At 43.7% G+C, this 16469-nt stretch overlaps 1 protein-coding gene across 2 annotated transcripts in view; it reads left to right on the plus strand.

Annotated features, from left to right (window-relative positions):
- The window catches only part of RIN3 (Ras and Rab interactor 3), a 79125-nt gene that overhangs the window by 39955 nt on the left and 22701 nt on the right, over window positions 1–16469 (plus strand). For both annotated transcript variants that reach the window (XM_069858696.1, XM_069858697.1), the window contains 3 exons: window positions 5591–5663; window positions 9830–9921; window positions 14844–16322. In XM_069858696.1, coding sequence (XP_069714797.1) covers window positions 5591–5663; window positions 9830–9921; window positions 14844–16322 — 1644 coding nt within the window. The remainder of the gene's footprint in view (window positions 1–5590; window positions 5664–9829; window positions 9922–14843; window positions 16323–16469) is intronic.

The following is a 16469-nucleotide window of genomic DNA, read 5'->3' on the forward strand; positions in this document are numbered from 1 at the left end:
TTGTTAGGAAAGCACTGAGGAGCTGTGGCACTTTATTTAGCCAGATTGGTTGGCTGTGCTTGAAGTACCCTTGAGAGCCACCCTCCCGACCTCTACTGAAGCACTGATCACAATAAGGAGGAAACACAGCAGTGAAACGACCGTGCAGCGTTTCTGCTAAAGCATCCTGCAGCCAAGACAATGAGATGAGGCAGCAGAAGGAGTTTATGCTGAACTCAAAGCATAAACCCTGAGTGGACACCAAGGTGCTGGTCATCTGCCTGAGGGAATGTGGATAAGCCAAAACACAGCAGAGTGGTCAAGACCCCTGTGGCTTTTAGATGTGAGAACAGTCCTTTTTCTTAGCACCAGGATATGAACATTGTACACAGGGAAACAGAACACGCTGCTTAGTGTCTCCCCTCTTGCCTCAACCCCAGCCTGACAAGAGCGCAAAAGCCTGTGTTTTACGTCTTCTTTAGTGGCATTAATTTCATTCTGCACAATACAAATATATTTTGTGAAAAATATAATTTAAAAATAAATCTCTCTTACACTGGAGACCCAAGCCTATTAACACGTTGGTAATTCATTAGTTTCAATTTCCCAGGAACTGCCACCAGCTGTGATTTTTTTCGTCATGGCCAGAAAGAATAAACCCTTTAGGAAACCAGAAAATTGAATTCCTGTGTGAAAGCATGAGTTGGATGCACAATTGAAGATTCTGGCAGAAGTCCACGACAGGAAAGTTTCTACCCTTCCTTGATGAGGGGAAAAACAGAAATGACTGACAGCTTCATGAAAGAATCACTAGGAAAGACAAGACACAAAACAGACTTGGGTTGCTCAAGTCAGCCTAGAACTGTGCAACCAAAATGGAAACTAAAGCTCAGGCATCAGATGGAAGAGGCAGGGACATCAGACTACAGAAGAAATAAACAGGCCTTGAGAAGAGAAAGCAGATAAACAGTGGCAGTGTTTTGCAAGAACATAACACTTGAAAACTACAAAATACTGTCCAGGAGGTCATCAAAACACTGTATGAGAAACATTGTCAGGGGCAGAAACTAGGAATTTTATAACAAACAGAGCTGTTGTAGAAAGACACTGTAAACATCGTAAGAACTTCTACCCATGTAATCTGAATTTTCCTGTATCCAGCTAAGTTCTTTCTCTTAATACCACTAGCAGCCTAGTGCATGAACAAGGAGAAGGAGATTTGCACATGCTCAGGGAACTGAAGCAATAACCTGAAGGACTTACATCGTAGAGTCATAGAATCATGCTCTAACACATCTCTGTAAAGCACGGCAGGTATGGCAAGCGCAGTGTATCATGACAAACACACCAGCCTCTGCACTGAGGCTACTTTTGTCTCTGCAGTTGCCTATTACAATACCAGAGGCTCATTCCCCATGGCAGGAAACTGCTAACCTGTCTCATGCAACAGCTAGAAATGTCAGCATCTGGAAACAGGAAAGCTGGTAACCTCTGCCTTGAAGTGATCCCACCTTCATGGCAAGTAAAGGGCTGAGGGTAGCAAAATGTCATCAAAGCTGGTCTGTTCTGCTTACTGCAAACTGTGGCATCAAGCCAGAGATTTATCAAAGGAGGGAAATACCAATGAGAGGTATGGCTAGGAGACTGTGGAGTTGTAATCTTAAATCTTAAAATAGAAATAGAAAAGTGGAATCATTCCCATGATGACAAATCACACAGTCTGGCAGAATCTGGAAAGATAAGAGCATCTCTAGCACATCCAAGCAGAACTTCTGAGGTTGGTTGTGTTCTCAGTAGTTCTCTGTCAACACAACTGCTGCAGAATAAGGAATTCATATCTTTGAATTCAGATGTCTCTGAAGCATTACATAGATATAAAAAAAACAGTGAATAGGACTAACAGTGCCATTAGAGAAGAGGAAGCTGAAGTAATTGGGTCCCGTGAGCCTATGTAAGAAGCAAGAAGATGGAAATTGGGATGGTTTGTCCATGTGATCAGAACAATGGGATTAGCAAACACAATTCTACAGGGAAAAATCAAAGAGGAAAGGAAAGCAGAATGGCCAGGGATGGTCTGACTCAAAAACATCAGCATCTGGGTGGAGAAATGATCTAAAAAGTCAAGGAAACACGAAAGCAGATTCCAATCAGTGCCTAAAGATGACGCTCTTCAGAGCACATTAGTATAATAAAGGGAAAGATGAGACAATCATTTATAGCAGTTCATATCCTGCCTATGTCCTGTTCACTTATTGAGTTGCACAAAGAACACAAAGCAGGGTATAGTCCGCTGTGAACCATTAATTCATGTTACTAATGCTTCCATCACCCATAATAAAAATTTTAATTAATTCTCATATCTTTCTTTCAGACTGCTTAAAATTCCTCAGTGACCTAGGCATTTCCCCTTTTTTTTTCCTGGAGGTGACTTTTTTCTGTGGATTTATAAATATCAGATAAAACTCGATATGCTGCGGCAATATGTTTGGCTCACAGAACCCAGCCTATTTTTGCTGTTAATTTTGGTCATATCCTTGACATCCTTCACTGTTCTGGGGAGAAGTAGATATTTCGTTGCTCTCCAGATACCCTGGATGTAGTTTTATAAGCCAAAGAAAGTTGATTTTTGTCTCTGCAGTTTTCAGCGGGATTAAAGCAGTCTGGCAGCAAAGCATCTGCTTATAGCTTTTGCAGAAGTCATGAGTTTCTATAAATGGCAACATCATGACCCATCCCTGAGCAGTAGTGCTCATGTCACTGGAATGTCCCAGCTACCCACAAAACATCTACAGCCAGAGAAAAACACCTCTTCCTGATTGTCTTCTCAGAGCAGGGTGCCTTGAGGGAAGTAATGGCACTGGGAGCAAGACACGTTGCCTCCAACGGTCAGCAGAACCCTTTTAGCTGTACAAACTTGTTATTTTCTGCATCTTTCCAACAATCAGAAAGATACAGCAGGATCCACATAATGGTCTTCACAAAGAGACAGTAACCGTTCCCACGGTGATGTTCCTATACCAAAACCATCATCTGCCACCCCACAGCAGTGCTTATTGGTGATCCCTGCTGGTGATCAGCAGGTGTCTAGATGAAAAAAAGGTTAAGGGAAGAATGTCACAGTTTCACAAGGAAGACCTTCCCCACTGGAGACTGTAAGGCTTTCCCCATGGGTACTGAACTGGGAGCTGGTCCAAGTGGCTGCTTGACACTGTCACAGTTGAGAATAAATTTTGGGCAGAGTGTTGGTCCTGATGGTGCTTATAACTTGACTAATGATCCATCTAAATCAGTGTTTTTCTGTTCTTGCTTGTCTGCAGACCACCCAAAAATGTCCCAGTAGAGCTGTGGGTCTCTGTATGATGAATTCCTGCCTGCTGACAAATGTGCTTGATTTTGTTACCTTCCATGACCTCTCAGAGCCGACGGGGGATAGTCAAGTTTCTGTATACCATCTGCTGAAAACTCTTGCCTTTTGCTTTTGTACAGGGACTGCTTTAGTGGTATAATTCCTGGGGATTTGTGGTGTTTTGTGCTATTTCACTCCATCTAGGAGGAGGAGTAGCTTTTTGATGACAAGGCACTTCTATGTGCCTTGCATACTCCTGGATACAAGGATACTCCTAACACTGAGGGGACTGGTCTAAAATTTAGGCTGCCACGTGGCAGAGCTTCCTGGTACAGGAACAATCATTAGTCCCAATCCGAGCAATTTGCTCAGATCTGTAAACATGTACAGGTGCAACCTCCTCTCTTATTTGCATCTGCAACGCAGGATGTCAAAGTGAACATGTGGTTCTTAACAGAAAAAGAAAGTCCTTAAAACCGTTGTCCACACAAAGGGCTTTATTTAATTTCTGGAGACTTGAATGAGTTCAGACTCTAGGGTTTTGGTTAATTCTCTGGAACAGCACTGTGTTCTGTCTTTATTTTTGTTTTCTGTGTCAGAGCTGCAAAGCAGATGGATTTCAAACTATAGAAATTTTTCATGGTAGACATTTAATGAAAACACTTGACAGAAACATGATTTTTGCTTAGGAAAAAGAAGATCTTGGTGAACATTTGTTTTTCCGTTTGTGGGAGAAAAGGGACAGGGACTGTTTTTCTCAAAGTATGTTTTAAATTCCACATTGCAGTCTGATATCAATGGGCACACTGAGGTTGACGTATTCATGCTGATCGAACACAAATTGATGTTAGGAATGACTTCTGAGAATTACACAGCCTTTGGCTCTTCAAAAAAATGCCTGCTTTGGTATATCCAACCCAAAACAGCAACTTGCAGGGTCTGGGCTAGGACAAAAGGAGAAGTCAAAGGAGGAAGCACCCTGTTTGGGGAATGAAGCTGAATGAGAGAGAAGTTTGAGCATTTCCTTCCAGTGGGAAGGCTGGGGGATAAGAACCAGTGCAGAGCCATAGGAGAGAAGAGCCAAGCAGATGAATCCCTCCCACAGGTGCTGGAAACCCTGTTTAGTAGGGGAACTAATACCCAGGCAAGAAGGGCAAGGAGCTAAAGACATTTCACAGTGTTATGAATTATGGAAGACTGAGTAAGATTAATCACATTTGCTGCGGCCTAGAAAACAGAGTGAAGGAAGATGCAGAGTGGCTGTGGGCACAGCTATGTGGATGTGAGCTGTTGCAGCTCCCGGAGAACTCCTGGCATGCGCCTGTGGCAGGCACGGGGCAGCTCTGGGGCTCCAGTTCTCCACCATCAGTAAGCAGGCATTTTTGATAAACCATCATAGATATCCTTGAGCTTGTCAATCTCTGTGATGATGTGTTGTGTACATATGGACAGAGACAATTTGTGAAACTATAAAGCTGAAGCAGACAGACAATTCTCTCCTGCAGATCCATCTCTTTGTCTCTGCCTTGAGTCATCGATCAATGTGAAATTTTCTCCACCAGCCAGTGAATTTTTTCTAGCTCAGCAGCCAAAAGCTCTATAATAACGTGTGAGATTTGGGCCACACAATGCCATAGCAGGCTGTTACAAAGGAGGTCATCTTGAAGAACTGTGCAATGTGGAGTAGATTGTATTTTGCCACTTAAAGGAAAGTGCTACTGCTGTATAACACAATAGGAGGGAGAAGACAGAGGAGATACAAATAGGCTGTGCTCACATTGCTTGTGTGACCCAGGTCAGAGCCCACACACATAGTAATAATTTCTTTTTTTGTTGTTGTTTTTTTCTGCAAAATGCTTTGTCTATCCAGACCAAACCAGATTCCAACAGGGAGAGTCACAAGGTCAGCCGCATAGGTATTGTGGATATGCACGTCCATAGAGACAGATGGGCTTGTAATGAAACCTTAGGCTGTGACCTGGGTTTTTTCTTCATGGTATTTCTATTACTGTCACAACACTCTGATATCTTGAGCTAACTACTCAGAAAGTCAGGCTGAGCCGTTTCTTCTCTGGTGTTTCCCTGACAAATCCTATTGCATTTGATCATCATAAGCCACTTCTTTATGCTTCTTTGTACTAGTCTATGCAAATACTGGACAATCACAAAATACAAGATGCACGAGTCAAATCCATGAGTTTTTTTACCATACAGCTCAGAGAAAACAGTTGCTGACTGTTTTTTTTTTCGTTTGTTTTTCATGAGTTCTGTACCTGGAAGGATCTGTCCTTGTATTTGAGGACATCTTCAAATTGGTTGCCTTCTACTGTGTCAGCAGGTGAGTTGAATTCATCGCTCTCATTGGGGGGCCACTTCACTCTCCCCTCTAGACTGCTTTTCCTCAGTATACAGTTAAAGCACAACTCCAGCTGCTTCCACTGGTTTCCTCTAATCTGCCGGATCAGGAGATATTTCAGATGCTAACGTCTATGATGGGGCCAGATCACCCAGTTTCTAGCCAGGCACACCATAACCACAGCTCTCCCTAAAACTGGAAGCTTTGTCTGAGGAAGGTCCGTAGGGCTGCACAGGACCAGGGCTAGCAGGGGAGGGATTAAATACCTCTTATTAAAAAACAGCTTTAAGCATCCACACACCCCTGGTAGTGACTTAGCAAACCTGTTAACAGCCTGTTGCCTGCAGGAGTCTCACAGAACTTAGTCACTTACAAGGAATTTGTCAGGGACAGTAGTCTTGAAACAAGTCTTTCTTTAGCCAAAATTTAAAAATAAAATAATGCAATAAAGGACAGACCTTAGTTGTCTGCATAGCACAGAAAGACCTAGAGTAGTGGGTACAGAGATGGGAAAGACCTGTAAGTTCATTTTCATTAAAGCAAGGCTTGATCGGCAGCAGATGAGTCCCTCTGTGTAATTAAACCTGTGCGTCTGCAGCCTCCTCTAATCTGTGTGTGTATGCCAAGCACAGTTATACCTCCACAACCCACTTACCCCATTCCTGTAGCAGCAGGCCCTGTTTTGAGTTGGATGTAAACTTTTGACCTCCTCTATATAAACGTAGATGACTCTTGAAGTAGTTATTTCCATTTAAGAGGGAAAAGCAGGATATGTTTACAAGGCAGTCGTGCTAGTGACTTAGGTCACATAGTAGGAATGGTCTATCTATGGTATGATACAGCATGCTGCAGCTTACCCAGCCAGTTATATTCACACTCATTTTAGGGCTGCTTCTGCAGCCAGCTGAGATCAACGCTGCTGGGCCAGGACTCCTACCTGCTGTCGCAGATAAGAATTTGCAAAACTTTGGCTTATCAGCAATTTAGAACTTATTAGGGTAAGATGGCAAAATTCCTATTAACATTTAATTATCAGTTGACTAAAAAAGTAATTAAAATATTTTTAAATGCATGTATTATAATGAAGTTAATCACTGATTTAATCAGATTTGAAAATATCCACTGCTATCTAGTACCCAACGTAATAAGTAGATATGCAACCACAGAGATATAAAGATATGTATGCATGCAAAGATATATCAATATTTAAGTATAAGAGAAGTATGAGTCATGACAGAGAGATTAGCCTGAAAATTTCCCTTCCAAAGTTGGTGAGAATGCTCACATGTAATGCACCAGCATTCCCAACAGGTGATGGTTGGACTTAGAGGAAACTGCAGTTTCTTTGAGATGGGTGAGATGCTCACATTCTATGTACCAGCATGCCCAACAGGTGATGGTCAGATCTCAAGGAAGGATGACCTTGCCTAAGGCCTTTTCATTTGCTATGTTAGCAAATGAGATCCCACACTACACATAATGGAGGTCCTAACTCAGGGAGGGGTTACTGGTCCCAGCCTGCTGTGATTCAGAAGAGCTCAAAGGGCCTTCTATATAATTGCATATTTATAGGGTCTTGAGATACTCGACTTTCAATAGATACTTGAATATTCCTTTTGGTGTTTTAATGTTCACTTTGGCTGCACTTGGAAGATGACATACTAGTGAGCTTTCCACTAATTACATCAAACCATATCACCTGCACCACAATCCGAGTATGAGATGTTTGTGGTGGTGTGACTGATGGTCAAGCTCTTTCTCAGGCAAGGACGAGATCTCTTCCCAGGCACACAGGACCCCAGGAACACTAGAGGAGTGCCCAAGTGCTCTGAATTGCTGTGTTGCAACAATGGATATTCTTTCCCCAGTGTCCCTGATGGAGGTGATCAGTTATCAGTCCCTTTCTTCAAATGATAAGGGAGATTCTTTCCCAATTATGGGAGATTCTTTCCCAATTTTAGGAGTTTCAGGTAGGCCAAAGGGGCTGCCTTGGTACAGTGGATGACTGCCTTTATGCAACGGAAATTCTTCTCTCTACAAAGGCTGTGTTCCATGGGCTCAGATAAACAGCCCAAATAAGGGAGAGAAGGTGTTTCTTCAAGTGCATCAAAAAGGTTATGCAGAGCAGCAATGGAGTGGTGCATATGGCCAGCAGAGTGAGAAGAAATACCACCACGCCCCAACACATGCAAGGGACCAAGCTCTGTCTCACTCCCATCAATGAAAAGACATTTAACCATCTAGATGCATGTACAACCTGTAGACTGAGCATAAATTAATCTCTGACCCCATATAAAGATTTGTCCTACCAGTGTTTCTACTCTAATGGCTGGTGGGAGGGAATATCTGCTCACTTCTGCTTTCCTTCAGAAAGGATCATGACTCGAGAAAGAAAAGCTTTTCCGTTAGGTCCTGATACAGATGTTACTTCTGACTGTCAAATACACATTCAGATGCTTCACATGATTTCTCAGTGGACTGTGAAAAGACAAGGTAAAAAGGGAATAGTTTTCTGAGAGAAGCAGGTAATAAAAAGGCTGCTTAAGCACTGACCTACCATTAGTTGGCAGCTTCTAGGAGCTCTCTGTGATGTTGAGTGGAGAGGCCTGTTCTCAAGACAGTAGTAAATAATCATCTGTAAACGGCTGGGAACAGCTTATCAGGGCTGACAGGCTCTTCTCAAAAGAAAGTTTGGCCTGACTACATTACCTTAGATCACAAAAATAACACCTGTAGGTAACAGGTGACTTGGTGGCTTGTCTGCAAGCTGCTGCACCATGAGCAAACCTGGATTTTTTTAATTTATGTTTCCTGATTTTATTCTTTTTCCAAGAAAAAATAAAAAAAAAAAGAAGATAATTACTCATACATATAACAATAACAAACAAAGAAAGCAGAAGGTCCATGGACGCCCTCTTCCTCTTTTAAACCTGATATTTGCCATGAGAAAAAATAACCTTGGGATCACATCAATTTATGTATGTCAAACAATACGACAAAAGAGTGCCCAGTGGTGAACAGAGAACCTGTGGAGTACATAATACATCAGTAAAACATCTGTCTGTCAATAAGACCAAAAATAGCACCTCTGCATTCCTCTGTCAACAAATCAGTCCTCCCCAGGTCTGCAGTCACGTACATTTTGAGGGTGTGTGTTTGTGTAGCAAAGACCTACTGACATGGGAAGCTATTTCTAAAATAATATTCTGCAGCTTGCAGAACATTTTGTTAAATCTGTAATGTGTAAAACAACCTTGCACCATTCCTAGAGACCTTTCAGGGAGTATTATTACTGGCTTTTCTAGTCCTTGTTACAATGGGAATCGAGGTAGGAATAGGTTTAGTAAATTGTCATTGTGTAAGGAGGCAAACCTGCACAATTTGCCAAAGCCCAAGAGCAACATTACATTATTTGAGTCTTAGGGTATGTTTCAGTGAAAACTTAACTAACATCTTCTGAGAAACTGTATCTTTTTTTTTCCAGTAAAAATACAGCAGCCTTCCAGAAACCAAGACGCCAGAAGTCTGAGACTGGAAAGTAGAGAGATATATGTGTTTTCTTAGTGTCAGGCAGCACTTTGTCATTGTCTGTCACTTCACCCAGCAGCTGCCCTCCCCCAGGAGGGGTCTTCCTTCCCTAAACCCATTGTGTCTTGCCAAGTCCCCGTGCCTCACAGTGACTTTTAGCAGAGGAAGTAGGGTGGGGAGAGAGGATTAAACAGGAAGAAAAAGGACTGCAAATCCCCTCCACATGAAAAAAAATGGCTTTTCTGATTATAATAATTATAATTTGCAACTCCTCACTTTCTATGGAAAGGTACTTCCACCCTTGTGGCCTCCCCTGAGGTGAGAATCGTTTCTGTTTTCAGAGGAGAAAGCCAAGGCACAGTGTTTTAGCCAGCGGCACAGCATGAAGCATCGCCACAGGAGCTGGTGATCACTTGTGAAATTAGAGTATCTGAGGCCAGCATAATGCCCATGGTGCTTTAGTGGCCATGAGATCTTCCTTTAACAACACCCAGGACTTCACATAATAGGGCTGAAATTGTGAGCCAATTCAGTCACTAAAGCCAACAGTAAAGTCCAGAGTTCCTTGTATTTCTGGGGTTTATTCTTTTGTTGTTTTTTCACTGTGTTTCTTTTTACAGGGATTTGCTGCCCTTCACCCTAAAGCTGCCACAAGCAATATTAGAAGCAAGTAGCTCTCAAGATCTTGAAATTATCTCTAGTCTGGGCATAGGTAAGTCCTTCAAAGCAGCCAGAGTTGTGAGAACCATGATGCCTCATGCAGACGTAGTACAACGGGAAGATAGATGAGCTATTGTCTTCAGAACAGCTGAGGAGGACTGAATGCAAAAGGGAGGATGTTTATGATTTCATGTTTATAGAAGCACACTGAAAAAAAGGCTACTTGCCCCTTTGGGCATAAACTTCAGCTTGGACTTCTGTGCAGGGCATGGAACCTACAGTCTCACTGTATAAACTGGGGCTTTCAACAGCTGAAGCACAGCACAGGCTCTCAGGATAGCTTACATACATTGGAACTACCTGGCATCAGAGGTATATGAAAAGAGGAAAACACCTTTTCAATTTACCCCTCTAACGTGTGGGGACAATACTGATGGAAGTGTGATATTTTTGAATTATGATATTTCTGCTTCCTCTTGCAGGATTTCTAATTGATGGAGAAATGTGTAGTGCCCCAGAACGTTCTGTCACCCCACACAAGTCAGATACAAAAAGGAATGTTATTTTTAGTCATCGCACCAAATGAGCAAAGTTTAGATCAAATGTATAAAGTTGTAGAGCTGGGATATGCAGTTCTGTTAACTAAAGGAAGTATCCTTCTTATTTCTTCTCTTTTGACACACTGCATTTGGGACAGCTATTACACTTAGCCACTCTCATGCTACTTTGCAGTTTTTCCTTAGCCGCTGAAAACAGCCAGACAATGGTGAAAGCTGAAAAGTTAGCTCACTTCGTGATACTTACTTGAGCATCCTGGGGCTTTGGAGATCTATTTTTGGATCTTCTGCATTATACCTCCCAGAAGGCATTGGCAAACCCCACTACTTTCAGTTCAGGCAGCATCGTTGAATTTGACCATCAGATTTGCCTCCAACACTTTCAACATCCTCTATTTAGAATATGTTCCAATTTGTCAAAGCATTCTTGAGTATGGGTGTCCCACCAGCACATATTGCTTAAAGAAAGGTACTTTGCAGCTTGAGATAGCAAATTGCAAACTTATTATTAATTTTATCATAGCTAGGTACAAACATTTGGATTGAAATATAAGAAGTGCGTTGTGATTCTCCATCCTTCAGTTTAATGAGCTGGCAGAGGACATCCTGACTCAGACAACAGTCTCCAGCAACTTCTCCAAAAGAAAGATTAACAAAAGCATAAGCATGAAAGCAATGTTGGTTGTGGTCTTCTCCTCTTCTGTACAATCATAGAATCATAAAATCATAGAATAGTTTGGGTTGGAAGGGACCTTAAAGCTCATCCAGTTCCAACCCCCCTACCATGGGCAGGGACACCTCCCACCAGCCCAGGCTGCGCAAGGCCCCATCCAACCTGACCTTGAACACCCCCAGGAATGGGACAGCCACAGCTTCCCTGGGCAACCTGTGCCAGCACCTCATCACCCTCAGCATGAAGAAATTCTTCATGTCTAGTCTAAGTCTGCCCCTCTCCAGTTTATACCCATTGCTCCTAGTCCTATCATTACTTGTCTTTGTAAACAGTCCCTCCCCAGCTTTCTTGTAGGCCCCCTTCAGGTATTAGAAGGCGTCCTTGGAGCCTTCTCACAATGGTGGTGTAAAAATGGTGGGATTTTTCTCATAAAAGTGGTGATGCTTAGAGGTTTGCTTGTCACAGTGCACTGTATGCCAGGAAAGTTTCTCACAACAGAAGGTGTTCTAACGTCTAAATAGGAAATGATCCTCGCTTTTTGAAGTGCCATGCTGCCTCAGTAAAGTCAAACATTGCATGAGTAATGCTATTTGCTGCTTCCTGGAACAAAATGTCATGGGTACAAATGGGTACACAAACAATAAGTGCTGCCCGATGTGGTACTCCTGAAGGAAAACTAACATTGTTTGAAATTCCTGTATGTTGCTTTTTTTGTTGTTTATTTCGAAGTGATATGTTTTTAAGGGGGTAGAAGTAAGATGCCTACCTACAAGCTGGATAGTTCTGCAAAGTATCTTGCTGATATGTATATTGTCAGAGGATGCACTGCAGGCTCTCTCACCCTGTCATCTGGTATAGAAGGCATCTTAGCCGCAAAATTAGCATGATTGCACTGCGCAAAGAGCACATACTATCACGGATGTGCCAAAGTCTCAAAGAACTAATTAATTATCCCTTTCCAGAGTGTAAGCTAAGGGAAGAGCCAGGAAGGCAATGGGAGACAATGAAATTGCCTTTCCTGTAATGTATGAGACAGTGTGTCAGGGCTGGGAAACACCCCCTCTGAAGAAGCTGTGTAACGCTTGGTAGGATCACCTCATCTGGTCCTTCACAGTCTGAGCAAAGCATTACATTTTCATTATAGTGTCTTGTGCTGACCACTACTGAGAAAAACAACCACCTTCCCTTTTGTAGGTTCGCTTACTCACCATTTCCTTAGCCTAGGAGACTCCAAAGCATTGTATTCTGACTTCAACAAGCAGCTTCCACTGTCCTGCATTTGCTGATACCCAGTAGAGTTGGAACATTTAAAGATCTTCCCCTCAGCTGTCTCAGACATGAAGGGATTGTCAGTTTGACGCTATTATGTGCTGTTCCATCTGCATGTCTATTCCTGAATTCTGTTGCCAAGAGTGTTGCTGGCAACACTTCTCATTTCAGCTCCTTTCTTCTCCCTCCTCTTATGGTAGGAAATTGGAAAATAAAGCTGTTCTAACCTTAGCCTCCTTGAAAAAACATGGTGACGTGCTTATGAAGTCAAATTAGCCCTGGGCACTAGCTTGGGCTGTGAAAGACTAAATCAGCAATTTTATGCAGAATGGAATGGACAGTCTTAGTTCGCCTGGGCATGGCTTGCTCTGTGGCTATGTTATAGAAATGCTTGGTTAAAGGGACAGAGGGACAGTGAGGAGTCAACCTGCTCACCCTGCCCTGTGGAGAGCCTGGAGCACTTGCATCTGCTGGAGGGAAGGGGACAGTCCCTATCCCTGGGGCTGCTGGCTGTGGCCTCAGGTACTGTAATGCTGGCAGAGGGAGGCAGAGCAAGCAGTGGGCTCAGGGCACTGAGGGGGAAAGCCAGAGTCCTGCAGAGGGCAGGTAATGGTGACAGCAGAAAGGAGATGGTTTTTCTAGCAGCAGCGTGGAGCTGGCTGCAAGCAGGAAGCCATCAAAAGTGACAGCTGCACCAAGGAGCAAAACGGGAAGAAGTGGCCTGTCTTTGGGGATGCAGTGGGCAAGAGAGAGATTTTATCTGAATGTGTTTCAGCCCTGAGTTCTCTGTTGCCTTTAGTTGAAGAGTTTCTTTACTCTGCTTTAAGCTCAGCTATGACCTTCCCAACTGGAAGTCCCTTTGAGCTTTTCCTGGATGATGACTTTTAGAAAGACGCACAGGTAGACCCTGCCCATAGCTCTGGCCAGCTCAGACCTGTGTCCCTTTCCCTGTGATGGGCTGGGGGCTACACTGGTGCAGCTGACGGGAGAACTGGCAAGGCAGAGCTGAAGGCACCAACCTGAGAGCTGTACCGCATGCTCAAGGCTGAGTGTCATTGCACACTTGTGCAACTCCATCTATCCCCTCTTGGGCCTGACGTGATGTTTTTGCAGCAAGACAAGCTTGATACCAAGCACAGGTCAGGGTGCAGGAGCCGTGTGGCAGCCCCTGAAATCCACGCAGAGGAGTGTGCCGTCAGTGTCAGCTACGTGCCCCGGGACCAAGCATGCTGAAAGAGTTATTCCATTATCTGCATCCCTCTGTTTCCAGGACTTCTCATCTTCTCCTTTTACCTAAACCTGTGGACATCTATGCACACAGTAAATACCCTCAGAGGTTTATAACCTTTCCCTTGATCAGAACACACAGGGTTTGCAGGAGCCTCTTTTTCCTGATGCTTTCTTGGATTAGCATCTGAGTGGTTGAAAGCAATCAGACTGGTAAAGCAAGCAGGTTTGAGAACTCTCCTCTAGGGAAAAGGAAAAAGTTTAAATATGATACTGCATCTATTCAAAAGATGAATAAACACTATGGAATTTTGGTTTCCTTTGTATTTTTTTAAACAAGTTACTCAAAATAAATTCTAATAAGAGGTTTTTGATATATAGAAATTACTACTTGCATCTGAAAAACTATCTTCCTTTTTGCAGTCACAGGGGATGGCTCTGGAATACTTCATTATTCTTTAGTCCTTCAGTACACAGCATTCCTGTGTACACAGTCTTTTGCACAATCTTCCCTGCCTTACACCTGCAGGCAGACAGTCTCAAGGCAAGATGCAAAACAGAGTGGTCATGGCTATGGACAGTGGTCATCCAGAGCTATAGATGTTAACAGTAATTTTAATCTGTGGAAGGTGTTTAAAATCACATTTCCAGATTGGTTGTACAGCAAAGCAGGATCAGACCTCTGTGTGGAACATACTCTGCCACATGATCTTGCCGCTTAGTGGAGTCATCTTCATCTGATGTCTCTTGTGTTCCTGGTGCATGTTGGATCCAGACTGTATCTCAGCCCTGAACCTTCCCATGGTCAGCAAGAGGGAGACAGCACTCACCTGGGGTCTCCACACCCTCACCTCAGGTGTCCTCAGCTGTTTGTATTTGGAGGGCAGTGATCTCTGAACAAGCCTTTTTTCTTTCTTTTTTTTTTTCTCCCCCACAATTGTACATGTACGTTCCTTGTACCTTCCTGTTCACACTGTGTAGCTGCACAGCATTAGCAGTTTTCACTAGATGAGTGAAAACTGGCAAGAAAGAGGTTTCTGGTGAAGCTTCTGAGCTGGCCTCTGAGTTTGAAGCATCTTATGCACATAAAACATGCAACTCTTTCTTCACACTTTTTTTGAGAGGTGTGAAGCCTTGTGTACTATTTCTTTTTTAAAAAAGTAGGGCTTCTACATACCATTAATGGTAAAATTCTCTCAGAGCTTTTTTTTCATTCTTTCTTTCTTTCTTTCTTTTTTTCTTGGACAGAATTCTGGGACTCCTCCTTAAACCACAGAAGAGGAGAGGAGTTAGCCCACCCTGCAAAAGATTCTGCTTTCAGCACTGCCCAGGCAGACAGTTTAAGATCTACCCAGTGTTTTGCAAGTAGCACAAACCACTGCTCATGTGAAATTGAGCTGTCAATAGGAAATGACAGGCTGTGGTTCGTGAATCCTATTTTTATAGAAGAGTGCAGTAATCCCTTTCCTCCACATGTACCTCCTCCTAAAAGCCAAGCTGTGAGCACCGATCTCCCCACAGCCACCATGCTCGCTGAAAAGAGGTCTCCCCGCCGCCCCCCTCCACCTCCACCTTCTCACGCTCTGGTTCAGAAACCTTCTCTGAAGCTCCTGCAGGATCCCATGACTTTCTGTGAAGACAATGAGCTGCATCTTCAGCCACTAGGAAAGAGCATCGAGGAAATGAAAATTGAGGGTGGTGCCAATAAAGACGAAGAAGGGAAGCAAAGTTATTCAATCAGTGAGCCTTTAGCAGTGAGCCCCAAGAAGGGCTCCCAGCCCTCCGTCCCCCCACGGAGGCGACTGTGCGAAAGGACCTCAGAGGAGAGCTGTGTGGATAAGTCTGCAAGTTGTGAAACGCTGAAAGGGGAACAGACGGAAAAAAAACAAGACAGAAGTACAGAGAGCAGAGATAAAAGGTCGCTGTGCAAAAAGGCTGTAGAAATGCCTGGAGAGGTTCCCCAAAGGGCTGTATCACAGTTTCAGGAAACAAAGCCCGAACCTGCAGAGAAGAAGGAGGACATGCCTGAGATACAAAGCAATGTCTTTGAGAAAAGAAAGTCACCTCCTATCCCACCACCAAGAAGGAAGAGGCTTTCCCAGGTACCAAAGACTCCCAGCTCCTGCCAGTCGAAGCAAAGAACAATGGCAGAGATGGCTATGGCACAGGCTTTGTGCAACAGCAGCTCAGCTACAGTGGCAATTGGTTCTGCTTGTGAACACACCAAGACTGATCTGGGACATGGCCACAAATCCATCGGCTCAGCTGAACTGAAAGGTTCACACTCCTCCCTGGAGGGCCCAGGAGGCAGCACCATGGCTCAGGCATCAGCATCTGAGCCAGACTCCTACTCCACCAGCAGCGCAGAAGAGGACATGGAGATGCTGAGTAGTTCGTCTGGTAAAAAAACACACTCTGTTATCTTGGTGAAGGCCAAGAACAGGCTGTCCTTTGTGAGCCTGTCCAATGTCTTCACAGTCTTTTTGTCTAGTGACAGGAAACTGCAGAAGAAGATAGTGGAGCTGGCACAGGACAAGGATTCATACTTTGGCAACCTGGTACAGGACTACAGAGTGTACAGTTTAGAGATGATGGCAAAGCAGAGCTCCAGCACAGAGATGCTACAAGAAATCCGGATGATGATGACGCAGCTGAAGAGTTACTTAGTGCAGAGCACCGAGCTCAAATCTCTGATAGACCCAGCCTCCTACACGGACGAACAGTTAGGTAGGTGATGGTGCTTTAGTCATCCTTGGGCAGAATTCGAGAAGATAAGGAGGGAGACTGAATTATGCAGACACAGGTTCTCCTTTACAGAATTATAAACTATCTCCTAAAAGCTGAGGGGTGCAAATTGAAGTCTACTCTGTGGTT

The sequence above is a fragment of the Phaenicophaeus curvirostris genome, chromosome 5 (genome assembly GCF_032191515.1).
Source record: "Phaenicophaeus curvirostris isolate KB17595 chromosome 5, BPBGC_Pcur_1.0, whole genome shotgun sequence".
NCBI lineage: Eukaryota > Metazoa > Chordata > Aves > Cuculiformes > Cuculidae > Phaenicophaeus > Phaenicophaeus curvirostris.